Source organism: Eptatretus burgeri, chromosome 10 (assembly GCF_056783735.1).
Source record: "Eptatretus burgeri isolate ZD-2024b chromosome 10, Ebu_testis_v1, whole genome shotgun sequence".
NCBI classification, from domain to species: Eukaryota; Metazoa; Chordata; class Myxini; order Myxiniformes; family Myxinidae; genus Eptatretus; species Eptatretus burgeri.
Genome location: NC_140970.1, coordinates 104,697,433 through 104,721,017, shown reverse-complemented (window position 1 = coordinate 104,721,017; position 23,585 = coordinate 104,697,433). Strand labels below are relative to the sequence as shown.

The window sequence follows — 23,585 nt, the reverse complement described above, 5'->3', positions numbered from 1 at the left end:
CTGGTGAGCTGCCCTGCAAAGGGCAGCAGCACAGGAGGTACTCCCACAGAGTGGGTTTTCAGTTTTCTTTGCATTTGTGGGTTTTGCAGAATGAAGTGCTTTACGGTGGTCAGAGTGCACATCCTGCCACCAACCTAAAAAAAGTAACCCAACTGCAGGAGGACGTCCACAGACACAGTTGGGCACGAGATATGGATGGCCTTTGGCTCACAAGGAGCTCCTCCACCCTTTGAGCTCAGATGATAACAGAGACAGGAGACCATCCTCTCTTTAGGATCGGACATTAAAGGCACCCACCCGAAGGGACCGCCTCAGGTAAACCCCTATCCTGAAAATAAAAAAAATATTTTAAAAAACGACAAAAACCACAAATAAACAAAAAACACAAAAAAAAAAACATTTTGCATTTTTCTTATTTTGATCTGGTGTTGATAAATTTAAGTGGTGCTGATGTGGAGCAGGCATGATGGGCTGAATGGCCTCCACCTACGTCTAATTTCCTTGTGTGTCCTTGTGTGATCTGTTGGCGAGAAATTCTCCAACTTTCACAAGTCAATCAGGTGCAGTTACGAGCCAGCCAGCTTGGTGCGGCTTCATGTGTTTCATGTTTCATTTTTTGCAATAACGAATGATTTCTTCACTTACGTCTGCATGAGGTTATTGTGGACCCTGCCCTATCCCATCCTATGTAGATTATTTTGATTTCTCCTCTCTGACATTGTCATACACTCATTATTATAATAATCTCACCGACGTGTAGAGGTAACCCTCGTTGTTCATCGCGATGTACAAGCCCGTGTGTACACCTTGTATGGCCACTACTCGTAGTCCCACAGGGATGAGGTTGAACAGAGCTGCACAAGAGAGTGGAAAAAGTTAAGAATAGGAAACTTGATGGTTATTTCAACTGTGGCAGCAACCGATTGTCGTTTCTACTCGATATTTCATCCTGGGTTTGCTGATGTTTGTTTGCAGCACAGCATGGCAGAGCAATGCTCCTCTTCTATAATATGTTCCCATAAGTTCTGGTAATTAAAAAGCCTCCTTGTTTGGAGACATCTATATACGATGGCCGTACCAAAAGTCATGAGCATCTTTATTGTACAATAAAACAAAGGTACATGTAAGAAAACTGATATCAATAGTAACTGGACAAACCACATTACTATTAAAACAAAATCTCCAGAACGGTCCATGCATTTCTGCCAGTGCTGCACGAGCTTAAAAATTCCGCTGCGGTAGAAGTCCGTCCAAACACTTCACAACCAGCAACGCATGACTATCTGGACTTCCTCATCACTTTCATAGTGCTGGCCTCTCATGCGATCTTTCAAGAGCCCAAACAGATTGAAGTCTGAGGGGGCCCAAGTCCGGAATGTACAGGGGGTGGGGGAGCACTTCACAGCCAGTCTTTGAGATTTCCTCCAATGTCAAATGCACAGTGTGAGGTCTGGCATTGCCATGTTGAAAGATGATGGCTTTTTTTTTTTTCCATCGGGCGCTTTTCCTGATGTGCAAGTTTCCGTTTGTGTGTTTGAACGTAGTGAGCACGTTGATGGTTTCCCCTTTGGACAGGAAACCAACCAGTATGCAACCCTCAGCATCCCAGAAGACGGTTCCCATAACTTTGCTGGTGGAGGGTACTCTTTTGGCCTTCTTTTTTGGAGATGTGGGATGATACCATTCCATACTTTCCTGAGCTTGATTTCTGGGTTGAAATGGTCTCCCAGCTTTCATCAACAGTCATGATGCGGAACAGGAAGTCATCACCCTTTGCAGCATGTCATCGAAACAAATGTGATGACAAAAACCACAAATATGTGTTTTGTCAAATATGTGTCTGCATGCATGTGTTTTCTCTTCCTCCATAAGCAAATGGAGAACCCAAGGGGTAGAAACTTTCCAATCTCCCAAGGTCACTATCATCGCCTGTATGGCATGGTATCCTTTGCCAAGACCACTGCGATCTCACTAACCGCCACCCTTCAGTCTTCACTGATGAGCACATCAACTTTCTACTCATTGCGTTCAGTTGTGGCACTTCTCTGCTGACCAAAGCGTGGCTGATTGGCAATGCCTGTGTTTCCATATTTGAAGTGTTTCTCCCACCTTCTGACACTGCTCGTGCTTGACTCAATCGGCGTAGATGTCTACAGCTGAGTTCTTCTTCACGGGGAATTCAATCACTGTACTTTGGCAAAACAATGTGTCGTTGACAGCCATTTTGTCACAATAGATTGTGGGAACACCAGTGGTGTGCATGCACTGAACCTGTGTTAATTGTAATGGAGTGGATCCATCCATTGGGACCATACTCTGTACAAAGCATCAGTGCTGCCAACGTGGTCTCCTGGGATATTGGGCACATTCCTGGACAGGTCACTACTCTGACAGAGGATACTTGAAGGCTCAATCACCCCAGCAAGCGGGTACTCATTTTGCTGACCTCAGAAGGATGACAGGCTGAGTCAACTCCACCTGGTATTGATTCAATGGCTGAGCAGGATTAGAACTCAGAACCTTAGGATCCCAAGCCCACCACCCTAACCATTTAGCCAACACCGGGAATAATGGAGGGGATAGATGGATAGATGTCATTAATAATTTGTGTTCTAGTGTATTTGGCACAAACGTGTGGAGTCCACTGATGCTCATGATCTTTGGTTATCCATCCATTGGGACCATACTCTGTGCAGAGCGTTGGTGCTGCCTAAACAGCCTCCTTAGTTATTGGGCACAATCCTCAATGGGTCACCACTCCGACACAGTATACCAGCATGCTGGCACTCATTTTGCCGACCTCGGAAGGATGACAGGCCGAGTTAACCCCACCTGGTATTAATTCAACAGCTGAGCGGGATTTGAACTCAGGACCCTAGGATCCCAAACCTGCCACCCTAACCATTAAGCCAACACCAGGCATATCCTTGGTGATGGCCCTCGTATATTTGAGTGAGGCATACATACATGCGAGTGTCCTTGTCTTTGATTTCAAAACAATTCCACACCCCTGAACCAATATCCACCAAATTTGGCATACGTGCTGAGGATACTCAGAATCGGGTCATGGGCACAAAACATTACCCTCCCTTCATCTCCCCACCTCCTCACAAGAAAACTCTCTGTATGTAAGTGTGTGTACATTTGGAAATCATTTTTTTTTAAAAACACAACATGAGACCGAGGAGAAACTGATCTTGAACAAGGAAATGAGTCCATTTGGCCCATCATTGCCATGGTGCACTCTCAGGTTAATTTTTGCTGCAGTTTTGAACATCAATCTTCTTGATGATTCACCAAAGTTTAAATATTTAAAAATTTTAAAAATCGTCATTTTTAAAAATGGTGCAAAAAACGGATCCTCTCAACTCCAGACCTATCAGCAAGGTCATGGAATCCATCACCGCAGTTGAGATGAAATCCTTCTTTTTCTTCAATAACCTCATCTCAGATCAGCAATTTGGTTTCAGACCAGGTCACTCCACTTTGGACATGCTGATCCCACTCACCCAACAATGAATGGAGGCCCTTAATGTTAGACATGAGATCAGGGCCTTCTCTCTGGCCATATGTCATGCTTTTGATTCATATCAGTCTGGCATCCTGCCTTGCTCTCCAAACTCTCTGCCTATGGCATCCATGGTCAACTCCACACATGGTGTGCTGACTTCCTCTAATCTTGTAGCCAACATGTGGCTCTAGACGGAATCCTTTCATCTCCTCTCCCTGTCAAGGCTGGAGTGTCCCAAGGCAGTGTTCTGGGCCCAGTCCTATTCCTGATCTTCATCAATGATCTTTCTATCTGGAAAATCCTCCTTATCTATTTGCTGACGACTCCATCTTCTGCAGTGACATCCCTCATCCTTCAGACAGGTGGGCTGCAGCCTCTACCCTCCCTTCATACCCTGAGAAAATCACAACCTGGTCAAACACTTGGAATATGTCTTTCAATCATGACAAATTTCAGACTCTCACTGTCTCTCTCCTAAAGGACCGTCTGGCAAACCCTCCGACATACTTTCTTCACAATCCTCTTGAAGAAGTTCAGTCATTCAAACTCCTGGGTCTCACCATCAGCCATGATCATTCTTTGGCAAACCACATTTCAATATTGCCCTCCAAAGCCAACCAAAGACTGGGCGTCCTCCATTGTACAAAGTCCTTCCTTGTCACACCTGAACTCCAATTCACTTTCAAGGCTTTCATCTGCAGCTTGATGGAGTACCCTTCTATCTACTCTGGACTGGCTCCCCTACCTCACATCTTGCTCAGTGGATGCCAAGGCCTTCAAGATTATTGGAATCTCCCGCAACTAAACCGAGTCGATGGGCCTATCACTTCACCATATCGCAGACAGGTTGGTGGTCTCAGTCTTCTACCGCCTCCTTTCTCGTCTTGTACCCTCTGCTCTTTCTGTGTTTTCTCTCCCACCCCCTCCCTTCTAGGTTTCTGCAGGGCTCGAACCGTCTCCCCTCAACCTCCTCCCGGTGAAACTACCTCAATACAGGATCACCGCTCACTTCCACTCATTTGTTCCTGTTTTTCCCACCTGTGGAATCAACTTCCACATTCTCATCAATCTCATTCTTCCCTTCAGGTTTTCAAGACAGCTGTTTACCACCATCTCAGATCATCCCCAATCCAAAACCATGATCTTTTCTTCCTTCTTTAAGCCCCATCCACCCTACCTCAATCCCTCCTCCTTCCAATTTTCCAGTTTTCCCTGCTGTGAGTTCTCTTCTGTGTCTATTTTGTCCACCCTATGCATCCTCTCCTGCCCTCCGTTTCTCCACATACCCATTGTTTGTCTGACTCCCACACTATCTTGGCCTTCGGCTCTGCTGTTGGTGTCCCCCCCTCCCCCCCCCCTCTGCTATTTATTTTGTCCTGTTGTGTCCCGATCTATTCAATGTACTAGTAGCTTTTTTACGGGTCTCGACTATGTATCCAAAATATAAAAATAGCTCCGCAAAGCAGGCGTAACCCCTCAGCCCATGCATTGTAAAAGGAAGCAGTGATATCACGATGATGCAGTCAGTTAGAGCATGTTGGACGTCATATCGAAAATCAATCAGACTTCAAGATGGCTCCCGTGGCGGCTAGTGAAAATCGCAGCACGCCCATTTTCGAAAGGAACCTTCCTCTACCCAACTCCAACACACACACTGCAAAAATGGATTTAATCGGACAAGCCAAGCCGTTCTCGAAATTGACGAAAACCAATTTCAAGACGACTGCCGTGGCGGCCACACTGAAAATCGCAGCGCGCCCATTTTCAAAAGTAACCTTCCTCTACTCAACCCCAACACACCCTGCAAAAATGGATTTAATCGGACATGGCGTTCTCCTCGATCGACAGAAACCAATTTCAAGATGGCTGCCATGGAGGCCACATTGAAAATCGCAGCGCGCACATTTTCGAAAGGAACCTTCCTCTACTCAACCCCAACATACCCTGTAAAAATGGATTTAATCGGACAAGCCATTCTCCTCGAAATTGACGGAAACCAAAAGTTGACAGACGCCCGGACAACGCCTGTGACGACAATACCCCCTTTTCAGCCCAATTCGGGCTGAGGGGTAAAAACTCCAACTTGACAATGAGCTAATTGTGTTCTGAAATGTCTCTGCCATAGTGCAGTGTAAAGTTGTTCATCAATGATGGACATGTGTAAGTTTACCTTCTGGTGCACATGTTTGGACGCCAAACACCGATAAAACTGTGATATTGACTACCGTATTTAAAATAAATAAATAAAAGCTTGCCCAGTGTTGTGAACATTGTGGATCTTGTTGGGGGTCTATTTTTGAAGTGTGCACCCATTGCTTGGACAACTGCCAGACCACACCCCCATTTGTCACTTGACTCCACCCACCATGGCACCCAGACAAAATAATATGGCTGCCATCTTGGTTTCCTGGTGGGCTCTGCTGATGATACACAGTGTTATTCATGATGAAGGACCCCGAAAAATGTCATCAAATGACAAAAATTATGAGTAACTTTAATGAAGCCCGTCAGCACGCACGGTATGCGCCTCCCGAAAGCCGTTCCTGTCGTAATTTTGTCCGATTCCGATTTCCATCAGCTTTCTTACGCACGATGCGGCCCACATGCGTTTTTTGTTAACTCGTCCACAACTGAGTAAAATGTACTTCACTCATGAAAAAAAAAAAAATTGTACCACCACTTGGCGAAAGGCATCTGCTCAATTTACATGTTCTTTTTGAAAGTTTTCCCCATCGACTGTTGTGTACAATCTATTGTTTAGGTAAAATAAATATACAGTCAACTAAAAGAGTGAGCGATCGGTCACCACGTCCGCCCCTAAGTTGTGTACACATAGGGTGGTCCGTTCAAACACGATGTAATGCTCGGGGTTGGGTGTGGGGTGTATGTTCAAACATTACGGAGCGTTGTAGGGGGTTTGGGGCGGTTTTTCCAGTGGCGTTACGTGACGCTATTAACCAACGACCATTTTGTTTACCTCTATAATAGTCAAAGTTTTTGCAATCACATCTTGCATCATAAAAACGACTAAAAATCAATTGGGGAAAATTGTGGTGTCCTACTGTATTGCATTTATGTTACAGGTTGTGACCGCAGTGCGGTCATTCTTGTTAATGCCACAAAAGCATTTGTTGGTCGTATAGAACTATTGACTGTTTCATAAAATCTTAGTGCAAATTAACCTATTTTAAGACGTGATATAGTAACTCAATTAAAACTTTTCCTTGATGATGAAAAAAAATATGGTGATATTGCACATCAACTCGATAAATCAATAAAATGATGATGCATTTTCGGCTTACCAAAGTTGCTCTCTTCTTCCTTCGTGCCGTCGATTGTCCCGTCAGTCTGGATTTGCAGGAAGTACTCCTGCCGGGAGTACAACCTCGTGATGATCCCTTTTAGCTGAGGCTCTGAAATACAAATGCAACAAGACAATACATTTCACAATGCAGGGCCTCGACGGGGTCTCTGTCTCGGCGACTAGTCACGTGTACGGGGGTAGTTCACCCTCTGCGTAGAAATTTGGGATGGGTATGCATCCTTTTCAGGGCAGGTGCTTTAATGTGTCATAATTTGTCAACTCAATGCTACCCAGAGGTTGTTTGAGTGGTCCAAAGAGGGGAAAATCAATGTGACAAGTTTGGACTGTACGAGTACCAATTTAGAACTTCCCGACTCATCTCTGTGATCAAAGTAATGATCACATCTGCCACTTGACAGAGCATTATGGTGAAGTAAATCCATGGTCTGCTATGGCATACCTGACTGCCATCTGCAGATTACTTGTCTCACATCATGTAGCACGTCACTATTGTGGTGTTCATTGATGCTTTGATTGAACCAAATTAAAAGTTCCTCAAGCATGATTACAATATGCTTTCTGGCTTGTAACTGATCTTACAATTGTTCACGGAGACCAAGAATACCTCCGCTCCATGCTGGTTCACTTGGAACCCATAGAATGGTGGATCCATGTCTCATTATATCACACATCCACAGATTGGTCACATACCAGAAGCTTTGCAATGGCTTCACGAGTTTTACTTTTGATCAAATGTGCAGTCCTTCAGTACCCACCGACCACTAACCTTGGTTTTCAAATGAGGATGAATGATTGCTTCCTCACTTCCAACAATGACGTCTAATTGTTATACAATTTCAGGCGTAGTAATCCAGAGATTCTCCCAAATTATCTGAGACATTTAATGTTTATTTGGGGTGACACGAGTTGGTTACATGCAATTTGACCAGCCATCACATATTTTACGGGATCATCCGGTTTTATACCAGCATCCCACTTCCAGATTTGTTCCTCTGGAATGCCTTTTTGTCCCATGTTCTTGATATTTTGATCGTCATGCCAATCACCACGACACAGCTACCTGTAGACACATCATGTGCCCATAACATGTTCCATGAAACCATCTCAGGTATAATTAAAATACAATACGTAAAACGTCATCAATTATTTAAATACTTTACACCTCATAACTTATTCACATGCTTTAAACCTCATCACTTATTTACATGCTTTAAACCTCATCAATTATTTACATGCTTTAAACCTCATCACTTATTTACATGCTTTAAACCTCATCACTTATTTACATGCCTTATACTTAATCACTTATTTACATGTTTCATAGCTAATCACTTATTTACATGTCTTACACCTTATTACTTATTTACATGCTTTCCAGCTAATCGGTTATTTACATATTGTGCACCTCGTCACTGATTTACATGCCTTATACCTAATCACTTATTTACATGTCTTACACTATATTTACATGCTTTACAGCAAATCAGTTATTTAAATGTTTGTAAGCTTCATCACTTATTTACATGCCTTATACCGAATCACTTATTTACATGTTTCATAGCTAATCACTTATTTATATGTCTTGCACCTTATTACTTATTTACATGTTTTAAACCTCATCATTTATTTACATGTTGTAAACCTCATCACTTATTAACATGCTTTAATCCTCATCACTTATTTATATGCTTTAAACCTCATCACTTATACCTAATCACTTATTTACATGTTTCATAGCTAATCACTGAATTCCATGTTTTTAACATCATCATTTGTTTACATGTCGTAAACCTCATCACTTATTTACATGCATTATACCTAATCACTTATTTGCATGTTTCATAGCTAAACACTTATGTACATGCCTTATACCCTATTACTTATTTACATGCTTTACAGCTAATCATTTATTTACATGTTTTAAACCTCATCGTTTATTTATATGTTGTAAACCTCATCACTTATTTACATGCTTTAAACCTCATCATTTATTTACATGTTTTAAACCTCATCACTTTTTTACATGCCTTATACCTATCAATTATTTGCATGTTTCATAGCTAAACACTTATTTACATGCCTTATACCTTCTTACTTATTTACATGCTTTACAGGTAATCACTTATTTACATGCCTTATACCTTCTTACTTATTTACATGCTTTACAGGTAATCAGTTATTTACATGCTTTACACCTCATCACTTCTTTACATGTTATAAACCTCATCACTTATTTACATGCTTTAAACCTCATCACTTATTTACATGCTTTAAACCTCATCATTTATTTACATGTTTTAAACCTCATCAGTTATTTACATGCCTTATACCAAATCACTTAAATACATGTTTCATAGCTAATCACTTATTTCCGTGTTTTAAACCTCATCGTTTATTTACATGTTGTTAACCTCATCACTTATTTACATGCTTTTAACCTCATCATTTATTTACATGTTTTAAACCTCATCACTTATTTACATGCCTTATACCGAATCACTTATTTACGTTTTAAACCTCATCATTTATTTACATGTTTTAAACCTCATCACTTTTTTACATGCCTTATACCTAATCAATTATTTGCATGTTTCATAGCTAAACACTTATTTACATGCCTTATACCTTCTTACTTATTTACATGCTTTACAGGTAATCACTTATTTACATGCCTTATACCTTCTTACTTATTTACATGCTTTACAGGTAATCAATTATTTACATGCTTTACACCTCATCACTTCTTTACATGTTTTAAACCTCATCATTTATTTATATGTTGTAAACCTCATCACTTATTTACATGTTTTAAACCTCATCATTTATTTACACGTTATAAACCTCATCACTTATTTACATGCTTTAAACCTCATCATTTATTTATATGTTGTAAACCTCATCACTTATTTACATGCTTTATACCGAATCAATTATTTACAGGTTTCATAGCTAAACATTTAATTACATGCCTTATACCTTGTTACTTATTTACATGCTTTAAAGGTAATCAGTTATTTACATGCTTTACACCTCATCACTAATTTACATGTTGTAAACCTCATCACTTATTTACATGCTTTAATCCTCATCATTTATTTACATGTTTTAAACCTTATCACTTATTTACATGCTTTAAACCTCATCAGTTATTTACATGCTTTAAACCTCATCACTTATTTACATGCTTTAAACCTCATCACTTTTATTTTATTTTTTGTATACCTTGTTGAGACTCGTGTGAGAGCTAACACACAACACACAGCAAGGGGGGGGGGGCACGAGACAAAAGAGACGGGAGTGGGAAGGACAAAACAGTGGGCAACAGAGACATTAGGAGATCTGTGGGAGAGGGATGGGGTGGGGAACAAGGGGAATACAAGATGGACATTACAGGGTTAGGGTTAGGGTTAGGGTTAGGGTTAGGGAGGAAAGAACTTTCAGGAAGGAAAGCAGGGAATTTGAAGGAGGTGGGCTTGGGTGGATTATCGGGGGTAGAAAAGATCGAGGATTTGGATGAGGGATGATGAGAGGTGGTGGTGAACAGCTGTTTTGAAGTCCTGGAGGGAAGAATGGGAATGAATAGAGTGAGGGAGTTTATTCCAAAGATGGGAAAAAAGAGGAATTAAAGAGTGAAGGTGAGCAGTGATTCGTGATTTTGGTAGTTTTACCAGAAGGGGGTTGTTGGCGGACCTAGAGCGCCCTGCGGAAATGTGGTGGGGACAAATCGCAGAGAGCAGGGGGGGCGGCTGGAGAGGAGACGGTAGAAGACAGAAAGACCACCGACCAGCCTGCGGTGAGAGAGTGAGAGGCCTAAAGACTCAGTCTCATTGCGGGAGATGCCAATGATCCGAAATGCCTTTGTTTCCACAGCGTGAAGCAGAGAAAGGCGGGAGGCAGGAGCACCAGCCCAGAGGGGGGAGCAGTACTCCATCAGGCTGCGAATGAAAGCTTTGTAAGTGGTCAGGAGCTCAGGTGGGTCGAGGAAGGACTTTGCACGACGGAGGATTCCCAGTCGGCGACTGGCTTTGGAGGCGAGGTTTGAAATGTGGCTTTCCCAGGAAAGGTCATGCCAGATAGTGAGACCCAGAAGCTTGAAAGAAAGGACTTCTTCCAGAGGATTGTTGGGAAAGTGGATGGGGGGTTTTCTCAATGGTCCTTTCAGAGAGACATAGTGAGAGTGTGAGATTTGTCCGGATTGAAAGACATGTTCCACGTGTTGGACCAGTTTGTGATTTTATCCAGATCGGCAGTGAGCGAAAAAGCTGCTGCTTGCCCGTCTGAGGGATGACCGATGGTACGGCAGAGGGTGGAGTCATCAGCAAAGAGATATAGAGGATTTTCCAGAGAGTCAGAGAGATCATTGATGAAAACCAGTAAAAGAACAGGGCCCAGAACGCTACCTTGAGGAACTCCAGCCTGGACAGGAAGAGGGGATGAAAGAACTCCATTTAGGGCCACATATTGTCTGCGACAGGAGAGGAAGTCTGCGAGCCATGAGTGGAGATGGCCTTGGATACCATAGGAAGAGAGTTTGGTGAGCAGGGCAGGGTGCCAGACCGTGTCAAAAGCATGTGATATGTCCAGGGATACGGCTCGGATTTCCTGTCTGGCATTGGGGATCTCCATCCATTGTTGGGAGAGCAGAAGCAACATATCCAGGGTAGAGTGACCTGGTCTGAAACCAAATTGATCGGAAATCAAGCCATTGGAGAAGAGGAAGGATTTAATTAATGTCTGAAGCGATGATGGATTCCATAACCTTGCTGATGATTGGGAGAAGGCTGATTGGTCTGTAGTTGGAGGGATCTGTTTTTGCATCTTTTTATGCAGGGCAGTAATGTTTGCTGATTTCCAAGCAGATGGCAGATGACCTTGAGCAAATGAGAGGGTGAATAGAACAGAGAGAGGGTGAGCAAGAGCAAAATAGCAGGTTTGTAGGACACGTGGGCTGATGCCGTCTGGACCGGTTGCAGAATCTGAGTCTAGGTTTGACAGCAAGCTCTCCACCTTGTCAGGACAAAAGGATACAGAGTCCAGGGACAATTGGGTGTGACTGGGTAAGGTGGGTAGAGAAAGCAATGGGTTTTGGACACAATATTTAGCTGCAAACACAGAGTTTAGGCATTCAGCCTTTTCATGTGCGGTATCAGCAGTGCGGCCATTTGAGGTAAGGGAGGGGATGGAGGGGGAGCATACACCAGAAACAAATTTGATTAGATGCCAGCAGGATTTTGAGGAGGGAGACGTTTGAAAGTTCAGACTTGAGCTTCGAAAGATGTTGTTTTCTGGCTCTCCTGAGGGTAGATACACACTTTTTCCGAGCTTTATGGAAGGAACTGAGATTACCCTCAGTTGGGTTTGCTTTCCATGAGGCAAAGGCAAGTTGTTTTACGACAACTGCCTCACAACAAGCTTCAGTGAACAAAGGGCGGGAGGATGGGTAGGACAACTGAAGACGAGAGGGGATAAATCTGCGCATGAGGGAGAGCAAGTTTCTTTGAAAGAATTCCCAGGATGAGTTGATGTTGGAGAAAGTAGCGATAGGAGACCAGTCTATAAGTTTGATGGCTTCTTGGAGACCCTGCCAATCGGCTTGAGTGAAATGCCAGACTCGACGGCGGTGAGGTGGTTCTCTGATAAGAGCCAGAGAGATGTCCACTTTGACAAGGACGTGGTCAGAAGAACCAATTGGAGCGGAGGAAGAGCAGCAGATATTGTCAGGGAAATTTGTCAACATCAGATCCAGAAGAGATGGATTACCATTGGTTGAGTTCCGGGTTGGGAAGTTGACCGATTGAGTCAGTCCCAATGAGTCGCAGAAAGCTTTTGCTGAAGTGCCATGACAGGTGAGACAGGTACCCACACCTAGCCAACTGGCATGATGACCAATTGAAGTCGCCACACATGAGGAAGAGAGAGTTTGGATGAGAAGACAGAAGTTGGTCCATGTTTTCGGATAGTGAGGTGTAGATGGAGTCATCACTGTTAGGTGGATGGTACAGTACACATATAAACATGAGGTGGGAGTGGAGGGAAGCCATAGCCAGAGGTATTCCTGGGGGTGTGGGGGAGTGAGGGCAGTGCATGGAGAGCGAGGAACAGAGTCTTTGATGAAGAGAGCAACTCCTCCACCAGGACAAGGCCCAGGTCTGTCATACGAGAGGAGGGAGTAACCGGGGAGAGATACTTGGGAGTCAGACATGTCTTGGGGGAGGAAAGTTTATGTTAGGCAGATTATGTCTGGTTTGTCAGTGGCAACCTGTATGGAAAGATCTGAAAGGTTTGAGCGAAGGCCCTGGGTATTTGAGGTCCACACTGTTAATGAAGAGGGAGGGGAGGAGACTTTGGGTGCAGGGGGTGGGAGCGGAGGGGAGGGATGAGGAGGGGAGGTAAGGAGGGTTGTTGAAAGAGTGGGAGGGATTGGAGAATAGCTAGGGGAGGGAGCCGGATGAGAAGGAGAAAAGGCTCTGTGGTGCTGGGGGAAAGGGGGGACAAGAGAGGGGGAAGAAGGCAGTTGAGGATTTGAGGAGGTGGAGTGAAGAGATGGAGGTGAGTGGGCAGTGGAAGGAAGCAGCTTTGTGGAAGAGATGGGGGGGGCAACTTTGAGAAGGATAAGTGAGGGGGGTGAATGGTGGGTGAAAGGTGAAGGGGGAGTTTTGGATGAGGTGAGAGGGAGGCTTGGAGGAAGAAGAGTGTGATGGTTGCTTTGAGAGTGAGGGGTGAGAGAGGTGAGTTGGCACAGGAATTGGAAAAAAAGAATGGTTGATGGAAAGCGAACATTCATAGCAAACTGGGGTTTTTTTAAGTTTTTGGTCAGAGATGCGATTAAACACGTTTCTTGATGGATGCAATAAAAGCGAATTCAGAGAATGGAGAGAAGAAACACTGTAACAGTTGGATTTTCTCGGCAAGGTATGAAGGAAAGGTCGAATTGAGAGCAGTCTGTTTAAATAGTACAAGAGTGATGCATTATGATACAGTAAAGAGTACCACATGTGTGAAAGAGGAAGATGAAGCATTATAAGAGATCGTATTATTATTATTATTATTATTATTCTTATAATTATTATTATTATTGTTTGAGAGAGTTTTCATCAGATTAGGTCATGGAAGTGTTGTGGAAAAAATTGTGTGGTGAATGGTGAAATTGGATCGATAAATGCAGGGGGTGTAAACAGATCACGTGGTTATGGGAGAAGCACTTGGCTCTGCGAGGTGTATCGTCAAAAGTGAAATTATTTATTTTAAATAAGGATTGCGTAACATTTGGAAAAGGGAAGCTTGAAGTAAAATGGTGGAAGTGTGTGGTGAATTTGGACGGTAAACGCGATGTTGATCGCGTTTTGGACGGTCGATGAAAAGTACCAGGAAGAGAGAGAGAGAGAGAGAGAGAGAGAGAGAGAGAGAGAGAGAGAGAGAGAGAGAGAGAGAGAGAGAGAGAGAGAGAGAGAGAGAGAGAGAGAGAGAGAGAGAGAGAGAGAAAGAGAGAGAGAGAGAGAGAGAGAGAGAGAGAGAGAGAGACATAGAGAGAGAGACATAGAGAGAGAGACATAGAGAGAGAGACATAGAGAGAGAGACATGCGGTTTCAGGAGGTGGAGAGATCGAAAGGATACAAGGAAGATTATTTTTTGATGTATTTTTGATGAATATGTAAGATTCGGGAATGGAAGGTAGCACATCGGAAGAAATCGTGAAGGTAATGGTGAGAGAGGGTCAGCTCAGTGGAATAAAGAAGGTGTGCCGGCAGGAGGAGGAAGAAGAGGATGAGGATGTGGATGAAGAAGAAGAAGAAGAATCGAGACTTGTGAGTGTGCAAGGAGAAAGGTAGTTTTTTTTTTAAAGTTTTTTTTAATTTAAGACAAGAAATAGTGTTTAGTTGGGAGGGATGGGGGATGTTGGGAAAATGGGGAATTTATAAATTGAAGGTAATGGGAAGAAAATACAAATAAACACGATCGGACACCGAGGGGAAGGATGGGTAGGCCTCAAGCACCTGGTAAGACAAGGTCGACAAAAACTCACAAAATAGCACGATTTTTGAAACAAAACCGAACTTGGAACACACAGTAACATGCAGGTAAGAAAATAAACAGTTGAAACGGGACAGATAACGACTGGAAACTTAACTTTGAGATCGACAGCAGAGAGCCCTGAAGGAGACCTGCCAACGCTCCAAACCCAGCACCGGAGGTTGATACACTTTTTAAAATACTTAAAACCTCATCACTTATTTACATGCTTTAAACCTCATCATTTATTTACAAGCTTTAACCCTCATCACTTATTTACATGTTTTAAACCTCATCACTTATTTACATGCTTTAACCCTCATCACTTATTTACATGCTTTAACCCTCATCATTTATTTACATGTTTTAAACCTCATCACTTATTTACATGCTACATGCTTTAAACCTTATTTAAATACTTAAAACCTCATCACTTATTTAAATACTTATACCCTCATCACTCATTTAAATACTTAAAACCTCATCACTTATTTAAATACTTATACCCTCATCACTCATTAACGTCCGCCATTGAAGATGGACGGAGGTTACTGTTTTCACCCGTCTGTTTGTTTGTTTGTTTGTGAACAGTATTACGGAAAAACTCCGAGACGGATTTCGACGAAACTTGGTGGGGGGATTAGGTATGGTCCAAGGATCAAGCCATTAGACCTTGGACTTGGTCCAAAGTCCAATATGGCCACAATGGTGGCCATTTTGAAAAAATATTTGAATTTTTGTTTTTGCATTTCTACATGTTTTAAGTGATTTCCAACCAAATAAATAAATTTATTAGAGAAAAAAAGAGAAAATTTTGCAGCTTTTTTCAAAAATATTTTTATTTGAAAAATATTTGAATTTTTTTTTTTTTTTGCATTTCTACATGTTTGAAGTGATTTCCAACCCCCCCAAAAAAATTAGAGAAAAAAACCCAGAAATTTTGCACCTTTTTTTTCAAAAAAAATTCGATTTTTTTTGTAATTTCTACATGCGCGTCGATCTAGTTTAGTTTATTCAATCGTGGTTCAGTGGAGTCTGATCCGTTTTGACCTACAATGAATAGGATATCAGGTCACTTAAGTGACCCAGCAGTATTGGCGGCGGAGGTTTTGCACTCTACCGAGTGCTCCCCATCTAGTTTAAATACATAAATCTTCATCACTTATTAAAATATTTAAATCCTCATCACATTAAAATATTTAAATACTCGTCACTTATAAAAATATTTAGATCCTCGTTGCTTATTTCAATACTTAAATCCTCATCACTTCTTTACATGTTTTAAACCTCATCACTTATTTACATGCTTTAACCCTCATCATTTTTTTTTTTTTTTTTTTTTTTTTTTTGTATACCTTGGTCGAGGCTCGTATGAGAGCTAACACACAACTCACAGCAAGGAGGCATGAGACAAGAGGGGCGGGAGTGGAAGGGACAAAACATTGGGGAACAGACACAGGTGAACTGTGGAAGGGAGAGGGATGGGGATGGGACGGGGAACATGGCGAGGGGAAGATGGACATTAAAGGGACTTTCAGGAAGGAAAGCAGGAGAATTGAAGGAAGTGGGCTTGGGTGGATTATCGGGGGTAGAAAAGATCGAGGATTTGGATGGGGGAAGATAAGAGGTGGTGGTGAACAGCTGTTTTGAAAGCCTGAAGGGAAGAATGGGAAAGAATAGAGTGAGGAAGTTTATTCCAAAGGCGGGAAAAAGAGGAATGAAAGAGTGAAGATGAGCAGTGATTCGTGATTTTGGTAGTTTTACCAGAAGGGGGTTGTTGGCGGACCTTGAGCGCCCTGTGGAAATGTGGTTGGGACAAATCGCAGAGAGAGCAGGGGGGGCAAGGCTGGAGAGGAGTCGGTAGAAGACAGAAAGACCACCGACCAACCTGCGGTGATTGAGTGAGAGGCCCAAAGACTCAGCTTCATTGCGGGAGATGCCAATGATCTTAAAAGCCCTGGTTTCGACAGCGTGAAGTCGAGAAAGGTGGGAGGCAGGAGCACCAGCCCAGAGGGGAGAGCAGTACTCCATCAGGCTACGGACAAAAGCTTTGTAAGAGGTCAGGAGCTCAAGAGGGCCGAGGAAGGACTTTGCACGACGGAGGATTCCCAGTCGGCGACTGGCTTTTGAGGCAAGGTTGGAAATGTGACTTTCCCAGGAAAGGTCATGGCAGATAGTGAGACCCAGAAGCTTGAAAGAAAAGACTTCTTCCAGAGGATTGTTGAGAAAGTGGATGGGGGGGTTTTGTAAACGGTCCTTTCGAAGAGACATAGTGAGAGTGTGAGATTTGTCTGGATTGAAAGACATGTTCCACGTGTTGGACCAGTTTGTGATTTTATCCAGATCTGCAGTGAGCGAAGAAGCTGCTGCTTGCCGGTCTGAGGGATGACAGATGGTATGGCAGAGGGTTGAGTCATCGGCAAAGAGAAATAGAGGATTTTCCAGAGAGTCCGAGAGATCATTGATGAAAACCAGAAAATGAACAGGGCCCAGAACGCTACCTTGAGGAACTCCAGCCTGCACAGGAAGAGGGGATGAAAGAACTCCATTTAGGGCCACACGTTGACTGCGACAGGAGAGGAAGTCTGCGAGCCATGAGTGGAGATGGCCTTGAATACCATGGGAAGAGAGTTTGGTGAGTAGGGCAGGGTGCCAGACTGTGTCAAAAGCACGTGATATGTCCAGGGATACGGCTCGGATTTCCTGTCTGGCATTGAGGACCTCCATCCATTGATGGGAGAGCAGTAGCAGCATATCTAGGGTAGAGTGACCTGGTCTGAAACCAAATTGATGATTGGAAATCAAGCCATTGGAGAAGAGGAAGGATTTCATGTCTGAAGCGATGATGGATTCCATAACCTTGCTGATGATTGGGAGAAGGCTGATTGGTCTATAGTTACAGGGATCTGTTTTTGCACCTTTTTATGCAGGGCAGTGATGTTAGCAGATTTCCAAGCAGATGGCAGATGACCTTGGGAAAATGAGAGGGTGAATAGAACAGAGAGAGGGTGAGCAAGAGCAGAAGAGCAGGCTTTGAGGACACGTGGGCTGATGCCGTCTGGACCGGTTGCAGAATCTGACTCGAGGTTTGAAAGCAAGCTCTCCACCTTGTCACGAGAAAAGGATACAGAGTCCAGGGACAGTTGGGTGCGACTGGGTAAAGTGGGTAGAGATAGTGATGGGTTTGGGACACAAGATTTAGCTGCAAACACCGAGTTTAGACATTCAGCTTTATCACGTGTGGAATCAGCAGTGCAATTTATTTACATGTTTTAAACCTCATCACTTATTTACAAGCTACATGCTTTAAACCTTATTTAAATACTTAAAACCTCATCACTACTTAAATACTTAAAACCTCATCACTCATTTAAATACTTAAAACCTCATCACTCATTTAAATACTTAAATCCTCATCACTTTTTAAAATATTTAAATACTTAAATCCTCATCACTTATTAAAATATTTAAATACAGTATTCGTCACTTATTAAAATATTTAAATCCTCGTTGCTTATTTAAATACTTCAATCCTCATCACTTATTTAAATATTTAAGTACTTAAATCCTCATCAGTCATTTTAAAATACTTAATCCTCATCACTTATGAAAATATTTAAAACCTCATCACTAATATAAATACTTAAAACCTCGTCACTTATTAAACTTTTAAAAACCAGATCACTTATTAAAATACTTGAATACTTCAAACCTCATTGCTTATTTAAATACTCCAAACCTCATCACTTATTAAAACACTTAAATAATCACTTATTTAAATATTAAAAACCTCATCACTTATTTAAATACTTAAATCCTCATCACTTGTTTAAATACTGTCATGTCCAGGGGGTTTAACCCCTACCTTATTGGATGGCAAAGCTTCTCCCTTGAAGCCTACAACTGAGACTCTGAGGTTAATTTGTGCGCTAACGTGGTGCAATGGTGGAGAGACTATTCACCCAGGAGGAGCACAGCATAGGGGCACTGCACCAGTAGAGCACAATGCTACAGTGTCTTAAAAAGGAACACATTAATGAAAAATAAAACAAATATTCACAAAGGATGATAATTCAAAAGGAAATAATAATGTGAAATAAATCATACAGTCGAGGCCTCACACACAGACTCGTATACAGACACCGGAGAAACAAAATAAAAAGAAAAACCCTCCTTTCAACTATTCCTGCGATTAGCTTGGCCCAGAGCTGATCGTTGTGGAACTGGAAGAGGCGCTTCTCCCATAGCAGGAATAACGCACGCCAGGCAATCCGCGAGCGGCACTCCACATAAAGGCTCAAAGCCCCAGTGTAACGGTTTTGGGGGCTCTGATAGTCCTCATCGACCCGACGAGAAGCAAAAGGCCAGCGTCTTACTTCACCACGCGAGCCAAACTGCCTCAACACGGATTCATTGGCCATGTTGTCCTCTTCGGTGTGCGCTCAATCTCCGCTCTCGCCTCTCCAAAACAATGCACCTTGTGCCTCCACTCTGATCATGGCTCTCCCAAAATGCCAAGCCAACTCCTTTAAAATGCGCAACCTCTCCTGTGCACTCCCTTTCTTTCATCTCCCAAAATGCACCACTTTAATCCTCTTAAAATGTGCAAGCTGCCCTTCTCACTCCACTTTCCTCCGTCCTATTTTATCCTCTGCCTCCGGGCTGTGGCCTGCTCCCACGAAACCTGGGAAGGTGGGGCTTCTGCCTGCTCGGCTAGCTTCTGACGTCACACCCATCAATCATCCTTCAGGGACATGACTTCGCTTGTTGTCAACCTTTGAAGGCGGGGCTTTCTGCCCATTTGTTGTGGTTTCAGGGAAGCGTTGCCCACCTTTATTGCCGATCTTGAAATATAAAAACATAGGTAAAAATCACAGAGGGCAATCACATACTGGGGAACTTATTCTTACTCCCTAAGTTAATTAACACCGCACCACCCCTCGTGTGGTGATATATAACACTGAAGCTCACAGATTCCCGACTTACTACATCGAGATGCTTTCGACTCGTCCACGGACCAAGGCACTCCACACAATGCTATTCCCCATTAGATTCTTCCATCTACCCCCACAACCGAAACAATACTTAAACCCTCATCACTTGTTTATATACTCCTGCACCAAAGTTCCTTTACTTGTATATCCTTGTACAATGGTCAAACTGTAAGTGTGCTAAATTGTTGCTTTTAACACAAAATGCACAATTACTTCAATATAAGAGCTTAACTCTGGACTATGGGTACCCCCAGCACATATGCAAAATTTGGTGGAGATCGACTATATACATGCGTACATACACATACATACATACATACATACAAAGTACTGTCTAAATTTAGTATGATAGTTCTGCCTTATCCTCCTCTTGCTCCTCATCATCCAGCTCATCCTCTTCCTCAGAAAATTACTCTCATGGCCATTTATGAACTCACTGCATCACTTGAACACACACTAATGTCTTCTTCTTCTTCTTCTTGTTCTTTCGGCTGCTCCCGTTAGGGGTCGCCATAGCGGATCATCCGTATGATCCGCATAGTGATTTGGCACATGTTTTACGCCGGATGCCTTTTCTGACGCAACCCTGGTCGCCTCTTACGACACAGGGATATGGTACACCTATTTCAACCAGGGTATACACCGGCCCAGTACACTGGTACTCATTTCACTGACCTCGGAAGGATGACAGGCTGAGTCAACCCCCTGGTGTATTAATTCAGTGGCCCAACGGGGATTGAACTCAGGACCTTTTGGATCCCAAGCCGCTGCCCTCACCACTGCACCAACACCAGGCTTGAACACACACTAATGTGAAAGCCATATAACCCAAAATTGTGCAGACAGTCTGCAGGTGTCACTTTGAATTGGTTTGATGTTCTTCTTCACAAGGAACCTTATGATACACCTCTGTTCCGCAGCATCTGTGACTATTGTGGTCACCACTTTAGCTTTGCCCAGAATTCATTGATTACAGTGTCGATTACTTTCTGTATCACTTGCTCAGGTTATAAAATATTGCACAAAATTTTAGCACATTGAACCAATATTTTTGTCCCACAACAAAAAGTCTGTGTCAAGCTTGGGTGACCTAACTAACCTTCATCCTAATAGTTTAAGATCAAATGCGCTCAGATTAGCTGTTATGCTTGTTGTACCTCCGTAGTTGTACCTGTTCAACCTACCTGTCCTACCATACCTTGTAAGATTATCATTAAAATGTATAGATGCTTTTAATAAACTTAAGAGTCATGGGTTCGTTCACCAACAGATGGCAGTATGAACTAAACATTCTTTCTCTCTCTGATGTATTACAATCTTTGAAGAGCAGCGTCGGTGCTGCTGAAGCAGCTTCCTAAGCAAGAGTTTATGCCTGGTGGTTTTCCATTGCCTTCCCAGCAGTAGTTCGGGCAGGAATTTGTAATTTGTTCAGGTTGCTGGCGATAGCTCATCTACTCTTCACAAGGAACACCGTGGAGTCTTTAACGTCCACCAACTAATGTCGACAGATGGGACACCAAGTTTAACATCTGAAGGACGGCGCACATTGATGAATCACTCTGCCTGTGAAACACCAGCATGGCGGGAGGGGGGTTATAGCTGTGTCGGGATTCGAACCCAGGCTTGACAGCTTAAAGGTGAGTGCTTACCTCTAGACCACCCAGGCTTGACAGCTCAAAGGTGAGTGTGCTTACCTTAAGACCACACAGGCTTGACAGATTAAAGGTGAGTGTGCTTACCTCGAGACCATCTTGGCAGCTTAAAGGTGAGTGTGCTTACCTCGAGACCACCCAAGCTTGATAGCCTAAAGGTGAGTGTGCTTACCTCTAGTCGAGACTATCCTGTCAGCCCAAAGTAAAAGTTAAAACCAGGAAATTAATTCAGTTTTCAATAATCGAAATATTTCGGATATTTAAGGTCATGCTGGTTTTCCATGCAGTGTTATGTAATCTGCTTTTTTTTGACTGATGTCCCTCAACAAGATGTCCTTAGCATTTCCTTTGGGATCTGATGAGGGTCTCAGGAGTCCTTGAAGTAAATGGAAGAGACGTTTCCTAATGGGAGGCTATCATATGTACAACACCACCAGAACTAAACCAACAGATGACGAATGACCAACCTTCCTCGCCATTCCTACATTATCAGTCATGCTTCTCTTACACTTGTGTCCTCGTGTCACCTTTGCCAGTCACATTTTGTTGTGACGTCATTGGCACAGTATACCTGTTTACACTCTTAATTGGTGTCCATCTCATTGTTTCCGCTCGGTTTCTCCAATCTTTTTGATCCTCAGAGCGCCCTTTGCAAAACACCATCTCAGGTAAAACAGGTAACATCAATTCAGCCCCAAAGCAATGGAAAAGAAAAAATATATACCATTAGAGATGGGGAACCCCCGCCATTGAATTGGAAACAAGACACCATTTGGTCATCTCGAAAAAGTTCCCCAGGGATGAGGAGCGTCGTAACCAAAAATAATTGAAATCAGATAAGCGGTTTTCCATTTATTACAAAAAACATTTTTTTTCAAGATGGCCGCCCCAGTCGGCCATCTTGGATCCGGCCATGCCCAAAATCAATAGGGCTCTTCTTTTTCAGGTGGTACATGTGTGACCCCAAATTTCAAATCGATATGGTGAACAGTTTATGAGTTATCGCACTCACAGCTATAAATGTTGATGCCCAGATGGACGGACGGACGGACAGCCGGACGCCCTGGGTGACAACAATATCCCCCTTCCGCCACGCGGCGGGGGATAAAAACTAATCGATTGATAAAGATGATTAAAAGTGAACTTGTGAGTGGACATGTATGGACATGACAGTTGTGAAGCATGTTTCAGACATGTTACATGTGATATGAAATATATATTAAATATAAAGGGAGTTTCTATTTTCAGGTGATGATAAGAAGCTGCCGAGAGGAGATAAAAAAGTGAAATGGACAGAAGGTCCAAGAGCTCGGTTTATAACAAGGTGCTGAACCAAGAGCCATAACAGTTGGAGCGGGAGAGGTGAAAGCGGTTCAGTACAAGTGGATGGCTTTTACAGGTGAACAGTTCGGTATCTCGAACTGTGAAAGATTTCACAAAATGTTGAACTGGAGAAGAATCCGATTGTAACACTTGCGCTGCAGATACTATTTCAAGGAGTCCGATGTGAAAATGTCTTTATTTCAAACACAGTCAGGAGAACAGGAGAACAGGAGAACATTGCGAAAGGGAAATCGAAGTTAATTACTTTTCTGGGGTAATTTCTCACAAGCTGGGATGGGGTTTCAGGTGTGAGTGTGTGTGTGTGTGTGTGTCCGTGTGTGTGTGTAAGATTGTGTGTGCGTGTGTGTGTATTTGTGTGTGTGTGTGTGTGTGCGTGCGTGTGCGTGTGTATACGTGTATGTATGTGTGTATGTGTGGATGTGTGTATGTGTGCGTGTATGTGCGTATGTATGTGCGTATGTATGTGCGTATGTATGTGTGTGTGTGTGTGTGTGTGTGTGTGTGTGCATGCGTATGTATGTATGTGTGTATGTATACGTGTATGTGTGTATGTGTGTATGTGCGTGTATGTGCGTATGTATGTGCGTGTGTGTGTGTGTGTGTGTGCATGCGTATGCGTGTATGTATGTATGTGTGGATGTGTGTATGTATACGTATATGTGTGTGTATGTGCATGTACGTGTGAGTATGTATGTGTATGCGTGTGTGTGTGTGTGTGTGTGTGTGCGCGCATTTATGTGTGTGCGTGT

At 43.0% G+C, this 23,585-nt stretch overlaps 1 protein-coding gene across 11 annotated transcripts in view; it reads right to left on the bottom strand.

The window, feature by feature from the left end:
• The window catches only part of LOC147019356 (fibroblast growth factor 13-like), a 195,395-nt gene that overhangs the window by 11,222 nt on the left and 160,588 nt on the right, over window positions 1-23,585 (bottom strand). For all 11 annotated transcript variants that reach the window (XM_085899793.1, XM_085899804.1, XM_085899799.1 and 8 more), the window contains 2 exons: window positions 6,814-6,924; window positions 751-854 (listed from right to left, as the gene is read on the bottom strand). In XM_085899793.1, the coding sequence (XP_085755919.1) occupies window positions 751-854; window positions 6,814-6,924 (215 nt within the window). The remainder of the gene's footprint in view (window positions 1-750; window positions 855-6,813; window positions 6,925-23,585) is intronic.